This window comes from Balaenoptera acutorostrata, chromosome X (assembly GCF_949987535.1).
Source record: "Balaenoptera acutorostrata chromosome X, mBalAcu1.1, whole genome shotgun sequence".
NCBI classification, from domain to species: Eukaryota; Metazoa; Chordata; class Mammalia; order Artiodactyla; family Balaenopteridae; genus Balaenoptera; species Balaenoptera acutorostrata.
The window spans coordinates 97,900,874-97,921,032 of NC_080085.1; the positions used below are offsets into that span (position 1 = coordinate 97,900,874).

General features: G+C 41.7%; 1 protein-coding gene across 1 annotated transcript in view; it reads right to left on the bottom strand.

Annotated features, from left to right (window-relative positions):
• DCX (doublecortin) overlaps positions 1–20,159 on the bottom strand; it is a 364,534-nt gene that overhangs the window by 94,852 nt on the left and 249,523 nt on the right. Inside the window, exons 11-12 of the mRNA XM_057538813.1 lie at positions 18,536–18,921; positions 9,703–10,043 (exon numbers count right to left, since the gene is read on the bottom strand). Of these exons, the coding sequence (XP_057394796.1) occupies positions 9,703–10,043; positions 18,536–18,921 (727 nt within the window). The remainder of the gene's footprint in view (positions 1–9,702; positions 10,044–18,535; positions 18,922–20,159) is intronic.

Here is a 20,159-nt window from a genome sequence, read left to right on the forward strand (position 1 = left end):
GGACATATATACACTACCAAATGTAAAATAGCTAGCTAGTGGGAAGCAGCCGCATAGCACAGGGAGACCAGCTCGGTGCTTTGTGACCACCTAGAGGGGTGGGATAGGGAGGATGGGAGGGAGACGCAAGAGGGAGGAGATATGGGGATGTATGTTTATGTATAGCTGATTCACTTTGTTATACAGCAGAAACTAACACACCACTGTAAAGCAATTATACTCCAATAAAGATGTTAAAAAAAAATAGAAGTTTGGTAGTTTGGGAGGAGCCTGTGACTCTTTGTATTAGAAGTTCCTTCTGTTTAGAAAGAATGTTTGACTCTGGAGAGTTAGAAAGGCCAGGGTGGGACTAAGATAAAAAGAAGAGGGAAATGGCTTCTTTGTATTTGCTCTAGCTTTAAGAAAAAGTGTTAAAGGGACCTTCATGTTTCCTTCCAGTATATTGTTTAGGCAAGAACTCTGGGCCAAATCTCTACACATATAAAAGAATGTGAATTTGTTTGTTTGGAGCATCCTTTTGGGTATGTGCTTTCGAAACATGAATTTGGTGGTTAGGCAACAGGAGAAACCCCAGAACCCAAGAATTCTATTACTAGGTATATACTCAAGAGAATAAAAATATATGTCCAGATATGGGGATATATATATATACGTATAGCTGATTCACTTTGTTATAAAGCAGAAACTAACACACCATTGTAAAGCGATTATACTACAACAAGGATGTTAAAATATGTCCACACAAGAACTTACACATATGTTCTTAGCAGCATTAGTAATAATAGTCAAAAGATGGAAACAACTCAAATGTCCATCAGCCAATGAATGGATAAATAAAACGTGGTATATCCATATAATGGAATGTTATTCATCCATAAAAAGGAACGAAATCCAAATACATGCCACAACATGGATGAGCCTTGAAACATTATGCTAAGTGAAAGAAACCAGTCACAAAAGACTATATATTGTGAGATTCATCTGCATAAAATGCCCAGAAAAGGCAAATCTATTGATACAGAAAGTAGGTTAGTGGTTGCTTAGGGCTAGGGCAAATAGGGGGTAGGAGATTGGTAGCTAAAAGGTATAGGATTTCTTTTTGAGATGATGAATGTTTAAAAATTGACTATGGCAATGGCTGCACATATCTATGAATACACTGAAAAATCATTGAATTGTACACTTTGAATGGGTGAAGTATATGGTATGTGAATTATACCTCAATTAAACTTTTACCAAAAAAAAGTAATCCAAGCAATTCTTGGCATCTCCTTACTCCTCTGCCCCAATCCTGCTTAACACTACCCTGAAGGGATAGGACATGGAAACAAGCAGGTTTGGATGGGTCTGGGGTGAGAACATCAGGAGTCTAGAGCAAGGGGGCACCGCCAAGGAACTTTTAACTTCTCTTGAGCCCTCTAGTTTTTCCCTACTTAGTGAGGCTTAGCCAACCTCACTCTTGTAGCTTTGGATTGAGTCACTGTTCCAGAGCACCTATATAGGAGAAACTTCTGTGCCATTAGTTCACATCCACAGTTCTTGGAAGTTCTAGAAAACTTCAGAGAATTTGGCTGCTAACTTCTGATTTCAAGGTACTCGCTGGATATATGGGCCACTGCTATTTCTAACTCTCAGATTAAATTCAAATATACACTACCAAACGTAAAATAGATAGCTAGTGGGAAGCAGCCGCATAGCACAGGGAGATCAGCTCGGTGGTCTGTGACCACCTAGAGGGGTGGGATAGGGAGGGTGGGAGGGAGGGAGATGCAAGAGGGAAGAGATATGGGAACATATGTATGTGTATAACTGATTCACTTTGTTATAAAGCAGAAACTAACACACCATTGTAAAGCAATTATACTCCAATAAAGATGTTTAAAAAATAAATTCAAGGGCTTCCCAGGTGGCGCAGTGGTTAAGAATCCGCCTGCCAATGCGGGGGACACGGGTTCGAGCCCTGGTCCAGGAAGATCCTACATGCCGGGGAGCAACTAAGCCCGTGTGCTACAACTGAGCCTGTGCTCTAGAGCCCGAGAGCCACAACTACTAAAGCCCCCGAGCCTAGAGCCCATGCTCCACAACAAGAGAAGCCACTGCAATGAGAAGCCCGTGCAACCCAACGAAGACCCAATGCAGCCAAAAGTAAATAGATAAATTAATTTTTAAAAAAACAAAAAAAAATTCAAAATTTTAAAAACCTATCTTATCTTTTCAACAAATGGTGCTGGAAAAATCAGATATACATTTGCAAAAAAAGGAAGGAAGGAAGGAGGGAGGGAGGGAGGGAGGAAGGGAGGGGGGAGAGAGGGAAGGAAGGAAGAAAGAAAGAGAAAGGAAGGAAGGAAGAAAAGCAAAACCTTGACCCTTACCTCATACCATACACAAAAATTAATAAATTGGATTTCACCAAAATGAAAAAAATTTGCTCTTGAAAAATCAAGACAGCCATTAAAAAGATGGAAACACATACTACAGACTGGGAGAAAATATTTGCAAATTACATATATGTGACAAAAGACTTGTATCCAGAATATATAAAGAACTCTTGTAACTCAATAATAAGAAGACAATTCAATTTTTTAAACGGCAAAGATCTAAATAGGCAGTTTAACAAAGAAGATACACAAATATCCAATAAGCATGTGAAAATACATTTGATATCATTAGTTATTAGGGACATGCAAATAAAAAAAACACAATGAGATACCATTTTATACCCACTAGAATGACTCTGATAAAAAGATAGACAATAACAAGTGTTGGCAAGATGTGAAGAAACTGGAATCCTCATACATTGCTAGTAGGGATATAAAATGGTGCAGCCATTTTAGAAAATAGTCTGGCAGTTTCTTAAAATTTTAAACATATACATACTATGTAACCCAGCAATACTATTCTTAGGTATTTACCCAAGATAAATGAAGACATATGTCCACATAAAAATCTGAGCATGAATGTTCATAGCAGCTTTATTCATAATAGCCAAAAGGTTGAAACAACCCAAATGTCCATCAAATGATGAATAAATAAATATTTATTTTTATATTTATTTTAAAATATATTTAATATATTTTATATAAATACATATATTTTTTATTTTTATATTTATATAAATCTATATTTATTTATGTATGGTATATCCATACAATGTAATATTATTCAGCCATAAAGAGGAATGAAGTATTGCTATGCTACAACATGATGAACCTTGAAAACATGCTAAGTAAAGAAGTCAGCCACAATAGATCACGTATGGCATGATTTCATTCATTAAAACTCCAGAATGAGCAAATCTGTAGAGACAGAAAGTAGATAAGTGATTGCCTAGCAATGGGGGGACTGGGGGATTGGAGCATGATGTCTAAAGGGTGTAGAGTTTTTTTTCGTGGTGATGAAAATTTTCTAAAATTGATCCTGGTGATGGATGCACAACTCTGTGAACATACTAAAAGCCATTGGATTGTACACAAAATGGGTGAATTGTATGGTATGGAGGTTATATCTCAATGAAGCTATTTTTAAAACTGTATTTGGAGAAAACGCATTTTCTTCCACTTTGAGGGAATGGCAATAATGAGAAAGATGAAAGTAAAGAACGAAGAACAAGAGGCCAGTTACTTCAATGGCTGCTAATGGAACAGCCTGCATCCCTGGATCAGTCCCCACTTAATGATCCTCCTCAGTTTACTCAAGAAATAGCTCTGATGCTAACCTCTCCCACTGTCAATAATTCTTTTCAGCACTGAAAATAGCACCACTATGTTGAAGACACCTTAATAATGGCACTGTCAAATGCTTGACAGTTAGCAGGCTGGCTTTCATCTTGCTTTGTTTTGTGATTTCTCTACCCTCTGCTTCTCATATCATCCACATTGGAAAGAAAAGGAGGTCAAATCAAAATTACAAGTTTGAAAATATTCTTTGGTCATGTCATCACAGGTGTCAAGAAAGATCTTAATATAAGAACTGTGCAAATACCTTTAGGGACCATCCTAGAAAACAACATATCCACCATGGTGATTACTATATCAGGTTGGAGATCCTAGGAGCATAGAGAGGTGGAGGGCATTGAGAAGAGTAGCAGCTTAGTGAAAAATATCTAAACAGAAGCAACACTGTAAGATGAATACTCTGTTAACATGGAGCCAGAAGTACTCTTATAGGTCATGTACTTATCTCAAAAACTGAGGTCCAGAGAAGAGATGTGATTGGCCCCCATAACACATAGCTAGTGGAGAACACGGTGAAGACGAGAACTCAGGTCTTTGGATCCCAGTTTAGGGCTCTTTCCATATGCTAATGTTGGATACTGATAGACTAGTCAGTGTGGGAGACTGGAATACTGTGCCAAAGCTTTCGATTGAAAGGACCAAGCCCCAGCTCAATCACTGCTCAGAGCCAAGAGCAGCTCATCAAGAATAAAACTCTAAGACGATAAATTACTGAAGAAATAACCAATCACCAGACTACACTTGGTCCTTTCTTTCCAGAAGAATAACAGTATATTCGATGTTTGGCCACTTCCATCTTTTTTTTTTTGGCCGTGCTGTGTGGCTTGCAGGATCTTAATTTCCCAACCAGGGATCAAACCCAGGCCACCGCAGTGAAAGCGTCGAGTCCTAACCGCTGGACCACCAGCAAATTCCCTTAAGCCTTCTTTTAAAGCATAAAATCTACCTCAGTGTGAGACATCTTGAAGTCTATATTACATATAGCAAGGTAGTTTGCAAACTACCTCCTTTCAAAGACCCCAGCCTGGCTTCCCTTTTTTGCTCTTTTCTACTTCATATTCAAGCCAATCCTCTCAAATCCTGTCTCCAGGAGTCAAATCTGTGGAAGGCTGAGGAGGGGGAACTTTTGGTAATGCAAACATTACCTTTCCAGCCTTGGTCTTCTCAAGCGAAGGTCAATGATAAATGACCTCCCTTTTGGGGCATAATTTATGTCCACGTGGCCTTTTCTATTGAACCCAAGGTTGACTAACAGGACACAGCACTAGGAGGAGAGAGAGGTTGGTTCTGGGAGACCTGGAGGCCAGGGAGTATAAGTAAGACCAGATGTGGCTGAAGGGGGCAGAGGTGGGGGGGGCATGGAGAAAAACCGGCTACACAAGCAAAATAAAGTCACATCCACCTTGGGAAATGCACTCAACATTTCCAAGGCTAAATCCAACTTGTCTTCCTGTGTTTCCTGCAATTACCTTTGTGCTTCCAGCACCCAGTTATTTAGTATAGCAAGATGGAAGGGGCAAGTCTTTCCCGGAATACTTAGCAGCAGTTCAAACATCCTTCATGCTCTCATTTTCCTATTCTACCATCCTATGGTTCAAAACATTTCTTAAAACTCCTGTTCTAGCTTCCAAGGCTATGGGTAATCTTGGAATCAGCTTAAACCTCTTTTCTGTTATTCTGAGACCTAAAATTCCTGGTTCAAGTAGTTAGTACTAGAAAGACATAGACAGAAACGCAAAATAAATTCATCCAATTGAAAACTGGCCCAACAAAGCTAACACAAATCCTAAAGGCCATACTTATCCCTTAGGCAGGGATCTTGAGGCAACAGTGAATCTTTGCACAGAACCTGAATATGGACAAAACTGAGAATAGAGATGCCAATAAGTATAGAATAAAAATGGATGGTGTGAGGACCAGCTGTAGCCCTGTGTAAGATGCCAAAAAGCTAAATGTCTGTTGTTAAAGCTCTGCATCTCTAACAAACAGAAGCACCATGCCCTGTGCTTTACAGAAATGAATTTAAGGCTAGACCATGTATCTACTGAGCCACTACTACCAAGTGAACCAGAAATGTGGGTTCCAGTTTTTATGCACCCATGACGTTTAAGCATAAAGGTCCATATGTGACTTGATTATAGAAATTAATAGTTGGATAATTTTGTCAACACACTTCAATCACTCCAGCTGCCAAGGAATCAAAAGAACAACTTCACCTGAGAGTGAACTAATATACATCGTCATCCAACTCTTCATTGTGTCTTCCCTGACCTCCTAGAAATCCATTACAGCCCGTGGGAGTAGCCAGAGCCCTATTAACTACTCCTTATTCCATTAGCAATTTCTTATCGAGGTGAGGAATAAACTGGGACCTCGTCCTACTAGCGATGGCTAGCTCCCCTGCCTACGCAGACCACAAATATCTCTGAGGAAACTGGTCTTCTATACCGGCAAAACATAAGCCCTGAAAAGATCAAAGGCTCCAAAAGCACATCCAAACAAAATAAAAACAGGAAGAGATGAGTTCCCATATCTCTTCCCTCTTGCGTCTCCCTCCCTCCCACCCTCCCTATCCCACCCCTCTAGGTGGTCACAGACCACCGAGCTGATCTCCCTGTGCTATGCGGCTGCTTCCCACTAGCTATCTATTTTACGTTTGGTAGTGTATATTTGAATTTAATCTGAGAGTTAGAAATAGCAGTGGCCCATATATCCAGCGAGTACCATAACAAATAGCCTTGGCCACATTTAGCCAAAGACAGGCATGGAATCTCATCCAAGCAAGTCCGAGCCATTGCAACACATGTGCCTGCAGCCTGCACAGAGGAAGATCATATTCCCGAGTAGTAAGAATACCCACCAGTAATCAAAGTGACTGACAGGTGTTAACATTAGGGCTGTCATCACTAGAACTGGGAGATGGGCTGGGCTCCAAAATTTTGAATTTGGCACCAAATTTCAGTATACTCAGCACCTATTTTGTCATTAGTAGGTTTTGTCCTTGCACCCCCAAATTTTGTTATTTAATGTCCTTGCTGTAACCGCACAGCAATGTTTGATTTGTGGGTTACCCCATGCATACCAGTGAGGTTAGAGGAGTTAGCTCCTAATCATTCAGCATATTCTGTAAACAGCATTTCCTAGTGTGCTCCTAGAGAGCTTGTGTATGTGTGCGTGTGTGCGTGTATCTGTGTATTCCCTATGTTTGCAGTTCAATAAGATTGGGAAATCCCGGGTCTAAATTAAATGGGTTTCCTTTCTGCAGGACTTCTCAGAACATTTAATGTGCCAATGAGCAATGTGAATCTCTAAGAAAGGCATATAATCCGCAGCATTTCACAACTTTATTTGACCACAAAACCCTTTTATGAAGAGCTCCTGGGGGTGGGGAGATGGGGGCGGTTCTCAGAATACACTTTGGGAAAAAACTGCTTTAAAAGTCTGCTCTCAGTGACTTCCAAGTGAGTAATAGATCGGAGCTGCCCGGGTGGAATATGCACTCCTTTGGAAGCCCCCCTGTGTCTTCTGATAGACCTAAGGATAGCGTCTGGGACACTGAAAACAGAGGGCTTCTCAGAACATCTCAGAACAGCTACCTGGGCCATGTGAGAATCTCCTTATGTCAACAAACATTTATAGAGCATCCACCATGAATCAGGAGCTAAGCATTAAAAAAAAAAAGGTTAAGATTACTTTAACTTTGCATGGTGGAGACAGAGAAGTTTTCAGAAATAACATGATGTTTGAAGTAGGGCTTAAAAGATGACCCCCAGGGGTCAGGGTAGGCAGAGGGAGACATTGTAAAGAGAAGAAACAGTATGTGCAGAGGCACCGATGCCTGCTCCCTTGCACACCCCTCCCTGACGTGTCTGTACACACACCATATCATACTCTGGCATTTCCTAACGTGTTCCCCAAAGAAATGGGAACCAACACTTGAAAGGAGTTGGAAAACTTGCTATAGGATGAAAATCCACCCATCACTGGACTGCAGCTTGTTTACCTAAGAGGCGGAGGTGTCCCTTTATTTATTATTAGGAACAATCACAGAATGCTGAGGTATGGTACATCCCACAGAACGCTGGAAATTTGTGGTAACAATGCTGAAGGTAAAGTAGGGGGAAGAGTGCTAACATTTATTAATATATATGTAAATTGTCTGGCAATTTACATATTTTATCTCAATGATGAACTGTATGCATACATATTTACATTGCATGTTTTGATTTACAGAGTGCTTTCATATCCATGATTTCATTTGATCTTCATGAGAATCCTGTGAGCATGGGTAGGGCAGGTGTGATTAGCCCCTTTGTACAGAGGAGAAGTGTGAGCCTCAGGACAGTTACGTGGTTAGCCCAACGTCACAGAGTAAGTGGCAATATCCAGATTAGAAACTAAGTCTTCTAAATCCCAGTCTTACATCCTTGATTTGTATTTGTCCTGTACTTCTTCAAGAGGCTGAAGGTACAGGGAAGCAGAGTTATGCCTAATGTTAGAAAAATCTTTCTAAAAATCACAGCTGTTCAACAGTGAAATAGGCTGTTTTATGAAATTGAAATGACTGTAGAGTACATCCTTGCCATAGGAGGGAGATTAAATGTCATGGCTTCTAGAGTTAAGGTCACCCTCAACTGTAAGATCCACTGATCATAAAATTCCTAGACCCTACTTCTCCGAGGTGAGGTTTATGATGATTAATCCTGTTCCTGGACAGCTCCTGTTCATCATACACTTGGTCCTCAAAAAAGAGATATTCTTAGATGCTTAAGAGTTAGAACTTTTCCCATCGCAGATAAACCCATTGCTGTGGTACAACAAACACAGATCACATACAACCAATACCTCCAGGTTTCTCTCAGATAGAAGCCACACATTTATCCAAATTACCATGTATATGAGTTCGCGTTTTTCCCAGAAACTTAAAATCTTGCAGCACACAGTATACATCAGAAATTATGGAAGGAGGCACGGTTCTGCATTTGAACACTCATCATCCTGATATGGTGAATCTATTTTTTTTTTTTAAGAATCTATATAGTTGCTCAAACACCAAAGGTATTTTAAGAGGTAGAAAGTATGGACTGATAATAATCCACACTTGTCTTGTCTGATGAGGGACCAGGATTCTCCTTAGAGCCAAAGAAACCAGCCACTGTTCCAATTCCCTTGGAACATTTTGTGTCATATATTTACAGCTCCCTGTGCTCAAGAGAATGGTGCATCTGTCCGATGGAGACGCCTGGCTGCATTCTTTCCCAGATATTAATATAGGTGGCACTTTAGTAGCATAACCAATGACATGAAGAACCTGATTTGGAGAGAAACAGATGGCACCATCTTTCCTGGGCTAATTTTAGGATCCTGAAATAGTCCCTTTCCACACAAACCATCAGTGGAACCAGATTAAGACAGCTATGTCACATGGAAGAGGGAGAGAGAAAAAATGTGGTCTAGTGTGAGGCAAAGACAACGAACCAGAAACCTCAGTGCTTCCCTTCATATTCTCCTTTCATAGAATATGAGGGTCACTTCCACCTCTTTTCATCAGAATGGATGCTGAATACCAATGTAAGAGTATCTAAGAAGAAACGAGTGGGCAAATCTCATTTCTAGTCACATGCATTGAACCATCCAGGTTGCATCATGCACTAGCTAAATTCATATTCCAAGGAGTTCGTAGGACCTAGGCTCCAACACATCTTTTCTTAGCAGATAAGGAAGCTAATAAGTGACCATTCTACCTGGTGAGTCAGAGACAGATCGAATTTCAAAGCCTCACATTCCTGGTCCATTGCTTTGTCTGCTGAAAAGACCTTTCTCCCAGATGAGACATAATATATCAGGCAGGGCTGATGAGAGGTGGAGGAAGGGTCTCCCAACCAGAAATGATGTCCGAGGTATAAGATGGTCAGCCAAGGATTTAGAACAAATGAGAAGAGGTGTAATCGGGGGATAAAGCACCTACCTGTTTTCCATCCAGAGTGTAGAGTTTTTTGACAACCCCGGTCTCTAGTTTGATGGCTTCTGTGATATCAGTGAGGACTTGCTCAAAGGAGTGGGCTGTCTTCTTGTTCAGAAGCACACGCACAGCCTTCCGAGGCTTCACCCCACTGCGGATGATGGTCACCAGCTTGGGCCGCACAAAGTCCTTGTTCTCTCTGGCCTGGGCACTGTTGCTGCTAGCCAGGGACTGAGGGGCTTTCATATTAGCAGATGTCTTCACATTGACAGACCAGTTGGGATTGACATTCTTGGTGTACTCCACCTTTTTAAAGAAGTTGTCTGAGGAGCACACATAGCTTTCCCCTAAGGGAAGAAATAAGTGGTGATTAGTTTAACAGCAGGTATACGGACTATTCTAACCAAACTAACACACACTGACCTTGGAGTAGGACTTCTGGAAAAATGGTGATAATAACAAACTTCATGTGCAATTCCTAATTAGGCTCTCTAACAACTTGGCTCATTCAAATTCAAGAGCAAGTAATCAGCAAACTATTCTTCATCATAATGAAAAAATCCTGTAAAGCTAAGGGTCCCAAGGATAATGAACATACCTAAGTATAATCCAAAAAGTGGGGTTCTCAAGCTTGATATGATTTCATTTGAATTGAAATGTTTACATTAACTCCTAGGATGTGTGTTAATGTCTAGGGGCATTACTAGAGCGTTTTTAACATGTCTCTTTCTTAATGTTCCTGTCCTATTTCTGGACTCACAGCCCTATTTGTTATATTATGAACTGAGAGAACTTTCAAAATCAATACATTTTTATTCCAAGTCAAAGTGACCAAAGTAACCTTGTGTATTGGGCATACAGGGCAAACTCGTCAAGAAGCCCGACTGTACTTTGTACAGAGTATATGGCTAAGCAGTAGAACACTAAAGTGTGAAATGTGTGTGTGTGGTGAATGTATGTATGTGTGTATAATTGTGTCTTTTACCCCCATACCCAGGTGGAGAAACTATCTAAATAACAACCTGTAGACGTAGACACACACACACACACACACACACACACACACACAATTCCTTGTGTTTGCAAGTCTAGCCCTTGCTTGAGAAATGCTCTCCCCTGTTTCCACCACTCACCCCTCATCTTTCCATCTTCCTGAATGCCACACACTATCTCGGTGTATTCAGGGCCGTCTTCACCAGTGCTCACCCTTGGCTGCCACAAGTAATGAGGTGGAGATGTGAGAATACACCGTACAGCCTGATTCATGGATTGGAGGGATCTAGTGTAATTTTCACATTTACCATGGGCTAGAGGAAATGACTAGTAGAGCGGAAGAAATGCAGGGGCCAGAGGCAAGAGGAGGGGATTAGACACCTGGGACTAGAAGGTGGAGAAAAGAGGAAGAGAGGTAGGCTCAGCCTGGGGGAGAGACTATTGGAAAAGATTGAATTTTTTGAGTAAAACACATTAGCCTCAAGGTATACAAAAGTTCATCCAGAGGTTGAGATGCAGAAAACCAGTGGGATTTAATCAGGCTTAACTCATCAGTAATAACGCTAAATCAATCAATCAATCAATCAACCCGAGCCCGTGCAAAGAAAGCATTAAACACAATTATAATCTGATGGCTCTTCTTCCTTTGGTCTCAGCAGGAGAACCGAGCAGAGACATTCACAAACGCCGGGCTGATGATTCAGTCCCTGTGCAAATATTGATTGCTTTGCTGTAGCACCAAAGCCTTTAAGTCGTGTTAATTGATAAATTTCTCAGTTAGTGCTCAGAGAAGATTCGGTGAGATTCTGGAGGGCACCTTTGAGGACATTTATATGTGTGTGTGGAGCGGGAAGGTAAGTGGTTTGCAACGTATGCAAAGTGGCTTCCAACACTGCTCTGAGTCCCAGATGCTGCTAGTGTTCTGTCTTGACAAGGGGACCAAGGCATGGTTTGTAGATGAGCACGGGCCCTCACTCCTGCACCTGGTGCAAGCATGCACAGCCAGGATGGGGCGGTCAAAGACCGCAGCCAAAAGAAACCCTAATTTCTCTGGCTGCCACTGGCTAATCCAATCCTACGCAAGTGATTAGAGGATGTGATCTTTAATTTTTGACTTAAAGGACGAAGGGACCCTTTCAATTCCCCCATGTATTCACAGCCAGTGTTCCCCATACCCTAGAAATGGCACTCTACCAGATGCACGGGCACCTTCCAAGAGGTCACTGCCTTTGAGTCAGATGTTTTCCGTAATTTGTCATGTACTTTAAAACTCTGTCAGACAACTGGTGGTGTGCAAATGTATGAGGCTATATATTTATGATTTCACTCATCCACAGTCTCCTCTGGAGAGTCAGCTGTGCAGCCCTATTAGGACTCTGGACTTTTTTTGCTCCCATCTCTTAAACCTCTTAAGCCTCTGAACTATGAGTATGATTAACCACTCCACATGAAAATGAACATGATGGCAGACAGCTATAGTATCATATGGCGCCCAAGAACTTTTCAGAGGGCCCAGCTCTCAGCCAAATCTATGTTGAACACTTTCCAACAGTGCATTTTAGTCTCTCCACTCTCTTTCCTTTCGGCCCCAATATGAAGTAATGGAAAAAGGGCAGCTGATGTGATGTCAGTCACAATGGGGTTCCCCAATATTTCCTAGTTGTGTGCCCTTGGGCAAACTAACCTCCCTTGGCTTCAGTTATTTGTCTGCAAAGTGGGGATGATGGTAACAAGACCTACCTCTTAAGGTTGTTCTGAGGCTCAGAGCAGGTGATGCATGATCTGCAGGGCTGAGCCCAGAGTCTGCTACATAGTAAGCACTTGATAAATGCCAGCTATCGTTATTATTAAGGCCCTAACCTGAAGGAATAGAGAACAAGAAAAAGAGCCAAGAGGGAAAGGAGGAAGAAAGGGTGGAGAGAAAGGAGATGAAAAGAGGAAGAGTAGAAGCTGAAGGGAAGAAAAGCAGCAGCAGCAAGGGCAACCATCTTGGAACTGAGCTAGAATCATTATATAACACGAGCACTGCCCGGGACCCAGGCTTCAAAGATCATATTTCCTGCTGGTTCAAAGGAGGCCTCCGGTTGAGTCAAAGGCCAAATGTGGTAGCTTCATGGATAACACCTAGCAAAGCCACTTGCTGCCTCTGCTGGTGCACACTGAGGGCAGAATATCTTTTAAGACTATCTTTTTTTTAGAGCAGCTCTAAGGTTCACAGCAAAATTAAGGGGAAGGTACAGAGATTTTCCATACGCCCCCTGCTCCCACACATGCCTCCCCCGTTATCTGCATCCCCTAGCAGAGGGCAGGATGTCTGTGGTGGTTGAGGGGGAGTCAGATAGACCTGGATTTAAATCCCAGCCAGGCATTTACAAGCTGTATGACATCAGGCAAATCATTTAATCTCTGAGTCTCAGCTTTTCTGTCTACAAATTGAAGCTATTGTGCTAGGTGACATCTAAGTCCCTTCCAGCTCTTAAGGTCTATAAGAAGGAATTTTCTTCTCTTTTCCATCTCAAACAGGCTCTAGGAGATAAAGTTGTTATGGTAATTACATGTTAAAGAAAAGAAATAGGTGCCCACCACTGAGGACTCTCCCCTTGTACTACTGGAAAGACATCAAATGTGCTGCTTCTCTCAACCAAAGCTTCCTGGTTCTGATTTTGCAATTGTCTGCAAAGTGTGCTGCCAGAGCTCGGTGCTTTCCTGCACGTCCAGCTGCCTGGCACTTGGAGCTGGGTGAGGTGTGTTGCACCTTTACACAGCTGGGTTCCCATCCTGCCACAGCTTCCAGGGGCCATTTCCCACTCATTAGAAGCCTAGAAGGAGAGCTGGCTTCAGAGCCAAGCAAGGTGACAATTTGCTGGAATCGACAATCTGCTTCAGGGCGAGGGGGTAAGGAAATGAAGTCATGGAAGCACAGCTGAAAGGGCAGGAAGGGAACAAGCTATGTGCTCAAGATGATCTAATGTCTACCTCCCTTCACTTTCAGGAGAGCTCCATTTTCAAAAACATTAAACATGTTTATAGCTGCTCAGTGCAAAAGCACTTCTGCCTGGGATTTCTCTTCTTTTCCTGGGCTTTCTCCCTCAAGAAGGAAAATATTAAATGGTAGTTTATTGTATTATCAGATCTATTAGTGATGTATCACTCTCCCAGGTATCTTAAAATCCTCCTCTTTGGCAGTGTGCTTGCTTTAGTAGTTAGAGGATAAATTAGTGAGAAAGTGGTTTCATCTCATTGGAACAAATGAGCTATGGCAAAGAAAGTGGATCATAGCTGGTATCACCATACAGATCTTCCAACAAGACTGTCACAATTGTAAATATTCTGTCCCATGGTCTGCATAATAATGCTCAAAAGGACACCCCTAAGATTGATCTGGGTACTTACATACAAGGAAGTGGGGAAGGAATTAGACAGTGCATGAAGGAAGAATAATTCTCCAATGAAAGACTAAACAAGACCAAACAAAAAGTCACTGGTGGATTTCATTCACTGACCCACTGGGAATATAGCTAATACGTATATGGCCACATTCTGTCTGGCTTCACGAAGACTGTTCGTGTACCCAAGGAGCTGTGAGAAAGCTGACATCAATAACCTGACTTTGGTCCAAAATGGTCCCCTTAATACTTTCAGTATCTAGCAGCAGACAGTAGACTAGAGGCATTTAGACAAAGGAGTGCCACAAGGCCAGAGTGATTATTAACCAATTGCTTCCTATTTCATTTTATTTTAGGCTAAATACTTAATAATGTGGCCATTTGGAAACACAGTATGTTCTATGCTCCATTATTCCTTTAAGATCTACAAATCAAAAAACAAAAACAAAGATTTATGTATTCCTAGGAATTCCCACCATTGTACGTAGCCGAAGGGGACCGTCAAGATCACTTAATCTAGTACTTCCCAACTTTAAGTGCTCATAAGACTCACCTGGGGAAATCTGTGAAAACAGACTCTGGAGCACTAGCCCTGAAAATTCTGAGTCAACAAATCCGGGGTGTGGCCCAGGAATTGATACTTTTCTAAAGCTCTGAAAGATTCTGAAAGGCAGCCAGGTTGGGGAGGCACTGGCTATTCCAACTCTTCACTAGCATCATCATATTGTTTTATTAGAGTATAACCGCTATACAATGTTGTTAGTTTCTGCTGTACAATGAAGTGAATCAGCTATATGCATACCTATATCCCCTCCCTCTTGGACCTCCCTTCCCACCCACCCCCCATCCCACCCATCTAGGTCATCACAGAGCACCAAGCTGAGCTTCCTGTGCTTTATAGCATGTTCCCACTAGCTATCTATTTTACGCATGGTCGTGTATATATGTCATTCCTAATCTCCCAATTCGTCCCCCCCTCCCCTTCCCCACCCCCCGTGTCCACATGTCCGTTCTCTATGTCTATGTCTCTATTCCTGCCCTGCAAATAGGTTCATCTGTACCATTTTTCTTATTACTATTATTTTTTTTACATCATGAACAATAATAGTCCCTTGTAGCTGTAGTTTTACCTTGTCAATGTGTTTCCATATTTATCATCTAATTTTATCCTCACAATCACTCTAATAGATAAAGAAGGCAGGTATTACTAGTCTCATTTTACAGGTAAGAATATTACAATAGATATACAAAATGTGGTCTATACATACAATGAAATATTATTCCTCAGAAACAAAAGGAATGAAGTGTTGATACATGGTATAGCACGGACAAACCTTGGAAACATTTTCTAAGCGAAAGAAGCCAGTCACAAAAAACCACATAGTGTATGATTCAATTTACATAAAATGTCCAGAATAGGCAAATCTGTAGAGACATAAGGTAGATAAATTGTCACCTAGAGCTGGAGAGAATACGGGAAATGGGCAGTGACAGCTAATTGGTACAGAGTTTCTTTTTGGGGTGATGGAAATGGTATAAAATTAGATTATGGTGATGGTCTCACCACTTGTAAATTTTCTAAAAGTCATTGAACTGTACACTTAAGTTGGTGAATTTTACAGTATGCAAGTTATACCTTAATAAAGTTGGTTTTTTTATGTTGTTTTAAAAAGAGAGAACATTAGTCACAGTGATGATAAGGACAAACTTATAGTCATGTAGCTTAACCAGCTATAAACTAGGATGACTCAAATAGTACCAGCCACCCTTTATTGAATGCTATCATGGGCCAGGCAGAACACTAAACACTTCGTATCCATTGTTTTATTTAATCCTCAAAGCAGTTATTCCCACTTTACAGATGAACAACTGAGGCTCATGGAGTCTAAATGGTTTCCCCCGAGTTCACACAAGCTAGCAGGTGGCAGAACTGGAATTTGAACCAAATCAGATTCCAAAGATTTCTTTTCCTATTATAATCTTCTGCCTCTAAGATGAGAACCCAATGCCTCTGACTCTTCACCCAGGGACCTTTCCAAACATTTTCAATTTGAAGTCTCTTGGGAAGCAACATGTATGAATTACTATTTTAAAATCTTTCTTTTAACCTCTTCCAAAGGTGAAGAAAGTAAAGGACTTCTGTCCTCCATTCCTACAGTTGCAAAGGACAAAAAATAGGAGAGAAAAAGACCCTTTTTCTTTATCCTCTTCATATCTGTACCTTTTCCCATCTGGCTCTGCGGTAGCGGGATATTGGTCACATTTCTCAATGCTGTCCCAGAGATACCCCAGAATTTCCTTGACTGAATGGGCCATACTCAGTACTGAAAGGGCACTGAGGGCCACTGCAGTTTGTGGTTGTACGTGACTTGTGGATAAATGCAACTGAGCCTTATTTACATTCTGCATAGTCCAGAAATTCACCAGGAAGTACTACTACTGCACCCGGGAGTGGTAGATGAGAAGAGGAGTCCAATCTAGCAGGACTCAAAAGATCAAGAGAAAAGAAAGCTGCAGTCTTCAAAATTGTATTTATTACCTATATTGAGCTAAGATTATCACAACACACACCCCAATACACACACACACACACACACACACACACAGAAATCCAGGGAGGAAAATCAATATCAAGGGCTAGTCCTTGAGCAAGACATGTTAAAAAATGGATTTGGGGGAGTGGGCAATCTGTGCATGATACCATTCTTATATCAGACACAAAAACATTCTAATTCTTGCTCCAAATACAATGTCACTTGATTCAGAATTCTGCCCGAGCATATATCGTGGTCTTTAAAAGATCGCAGCTAGTGGAAATGAGGACATACTGGGTGATTCAGGGTGCTTTGTTTATGAAAATTATTACAGAGAAACCCCTCCAGTTTGACTGAGATGTGGATTTTACAGTGACAAAAGACACACACCCTATCGATTACGCTGTTGGACAGCTCCCTCAGCCTAGCTTCAAGTCCTTCAAGTTTGCCCTGACTCTCCTTTATTTTAAGATATTTGCTAGGATGGCCAATCCTTCAGTGTTCAGAAGAAGCCTAGGATTAACCTCTACCTGGCCATCCAGCACCTGATAATCTAAGCCTCCTCAGCATTGTTTCTCAAGGTCAGCTTGGAGAAAAACCACAGACTTGAACCCCGAGACCCAGATCCAGTAGCCACATGGACACTGTCTTATAAGTAACTAGCCCCAAATCACTCAACCTGACTTGAGAAACAGCAGCCACTTGCGAGAATGTGGTCTTGCACACAGGAAGCCCTCATGCTCCTTTGTCTAGGAACACAAGAAACCTAGAAGCAGTGAAGCAGAGGCGGGGCACTCCCATCCATACCAAGTCCTTTAATGTGCTGTTTCTCCTTCCTTGCCGCCTGTTTCAGAGAGATCTGCCTGTTCTAAACCCATCTTTGCTTGGGGGAATGGAAAGAATGCGGAGGGAGGGCTGGACAGTGGGAAGAGGTTTTGGGGGGAACATTTTCATTATCACCACTCCTGAGTGCTGTCCTTTAACGTATTGTCAGGTTAAACTGATCACATATATTACACCCATTAAAAGGTGGGGTAGGGAGGCATCCTCAAAATACTTGATTTGATAAAGTAAAATATTAAGACCATGTCCCAGGATCTATTTTTCTAAATGATCACAAAAAAGACTTCATGGCTGGGCAAGTTTTGGTAAGAGCTGGGATTTTCCCTATTTTTGAGTTGGGTACACAGGTTGTCAGGATTCTCAGCAATCTTGTCATAAAATTCGATTGCAAAACCAAAATCTGAAAAGGATTTAAACAGATTTAGGTACAGTGAGTCAGTTCCTATTCTAATAGGAATATTCTTTATTAAAATACCAGGCATACCTACAGCTTTTTTTGGTATTTCTCTCAATGACCTCAGCCTTAGGGACACACCCTGAAGTGGGCTTTTTAGAAGCAACAGCTGAGCAGTGACCACTTACCTAAAAGTATAATCCTTTGTGAATACGTCCAGGAAGTCCAGCTTTTAGGGTGCGTATTTCCATGAGTTGCAATTCACAGAGAGTCTCTCAGCAGTTCAAAGGATATTAGCATGTAATATTTTCTCTCTGTTAACCCAACCAATCTTCCTTCCTCATTTTATACCCCTAATGGTTTTATGGTCTGCCTCAATAGTGCTATTTAGAGTTAACTATGAACACATTCTAGAGTAAATGACACAATTCAGATTTTTCTTTGTATACCCTGGGAGATAAACACAATGCATTATCATCACCAGCCCCACTTCGACGCCAGCCAAAACTGAAGACCATGAAGGGTAATGGCTAATGATTCTGTCAATGCCTATAGAATTAGAAGTCTAAGCAGCAACCTTGTGTTTTTACAAACACATTTCCCAATTCCTTTTAATAAAATCCAAGAAATGTACCCGTAACTAACAATGCCACCTCCCACTAAGGGCCACCACCCACTCCTTGAATTACCTTCTTCCAGTTCATCCATGCTTCCGATTTTCCTGGATCCATCAATGGTGTAAATGTAACGCACTCCCTGAGGCAGGTTGATGTTGTCAGACAGAGATCGTGTCAGGTCAGCCAGCAAGGCGTCGAAGCTGCGAAAACGGTCAGAGGACACAGCGTACACAATCCCCTTGAAGTAGCGGTCCCCATTGCGGTAGAAACGTACCTTCTTGGCTTTCTTCTCGTTGCTCAGTGCCTGCAAGGTTCGGGTTCGGTAGAAGCTACAATGGGCGCTGTGAGTGGGGCTAGGCAGCCCATTCATCCGTGAGCCTCTCATGTTCCTGGATGTCTTATCTCTTTCATCAAAATGTCCAAAATCAAGTTCCATATTTTGGTGGAACCTCAGAGACCTGAGTGTTGGAGAAAAGGGTGGGGATGAAAAGAAGCAAAGAAAAAGGGGTGAGGAGGAAAAAAAAAAAAGGAATTCAAATATTAGCCAGATCCAGATCTGCAATCTGCTGCTTGTGAAAAGAACTGGTTGAAAAAAGCCCGTGACCCATCTGCTGCTTGCCCCTGACCTGCAGGAATATTGATTTTAATAGAAAAGAAGGAGGGGCTGGAGGGGTGCTGCTGGCTGTGGGCATTGGGGTGAGAGATGGGGAGGGAGGCACTTCTGGCACTGTTCCAAACACAGGAGAGGGAGGGATTTTGAAATAGCTTAAAATTCTGGGACTTCCTGACACTGGCTCCTATCAAATTGTAACTTCGGGCTAAATACATTAAAACTGGCATCTGTTTCCTCACACATGCCCACATGACTAACACTTGTAAATGAATCCATAGCCTGACAAAATCCCCCTTGAAGGGAACAGAAGGACCTAGCCAAGGTTAGCATCTCCAGCTCAGGAAGCAATCTTTGCATCTTAGTAAAATGACTATGAAGGGGAGTGTTTTAATTTTATCCCAAACCCTCTTTCCTGCTGTAATGTGTGCATCCCCTCCCCCCAGAATAAACTGGGATTCTCCTTTAAAGGGACGGTCTCTAGGGAATAGCCAGAGTCTTTGTGCTATTCATCAAACCCCTTCCCCACCAAGCTGGTGCAGCTATCCGAGATTCACAAGAAATAAGCTGGAAAAAAAAAAAAGATTAGAAAAATCAGTTATTTAACGAGTTATTAGTTCTACTTTACTCCTGGTATCCGCCCCCCTTCTCTATGTGCTCTACCCACCCCCAACAATGATGCAGCCCCACCTCTTAATGGAATCATTTAATTGTTGAAAGATTCCCAAATGAATCCTTTAACAGCATATGGGACCTTTAGAAGCAAGCACACCTTTCATTGTTCTGGGCTTCTACCCTGAATGAAGGGGCATTTTGCCCTCACAGCAGGCAATTCACCCCAAATTTGTCTATTGCCCAGGTGTGTTAGCTGAGGCAAAAGATGGTCATCTGTCAGATTTGCTTTCCCCCTTTCTGCTGAAAGAAAGAAAGAAAGGAAGGAAGGAAGGAAGGAAGGAAGAAAATCACAATATGAAACCAAATACAACAGAAGCCCCAAACGCTAGCAAAGGTAGTGACAGCCTAGGAACCAAACTATTAACATGCATCGCACAGATGGGGATAAAAAGACTCACAAAGCAAGCAGGG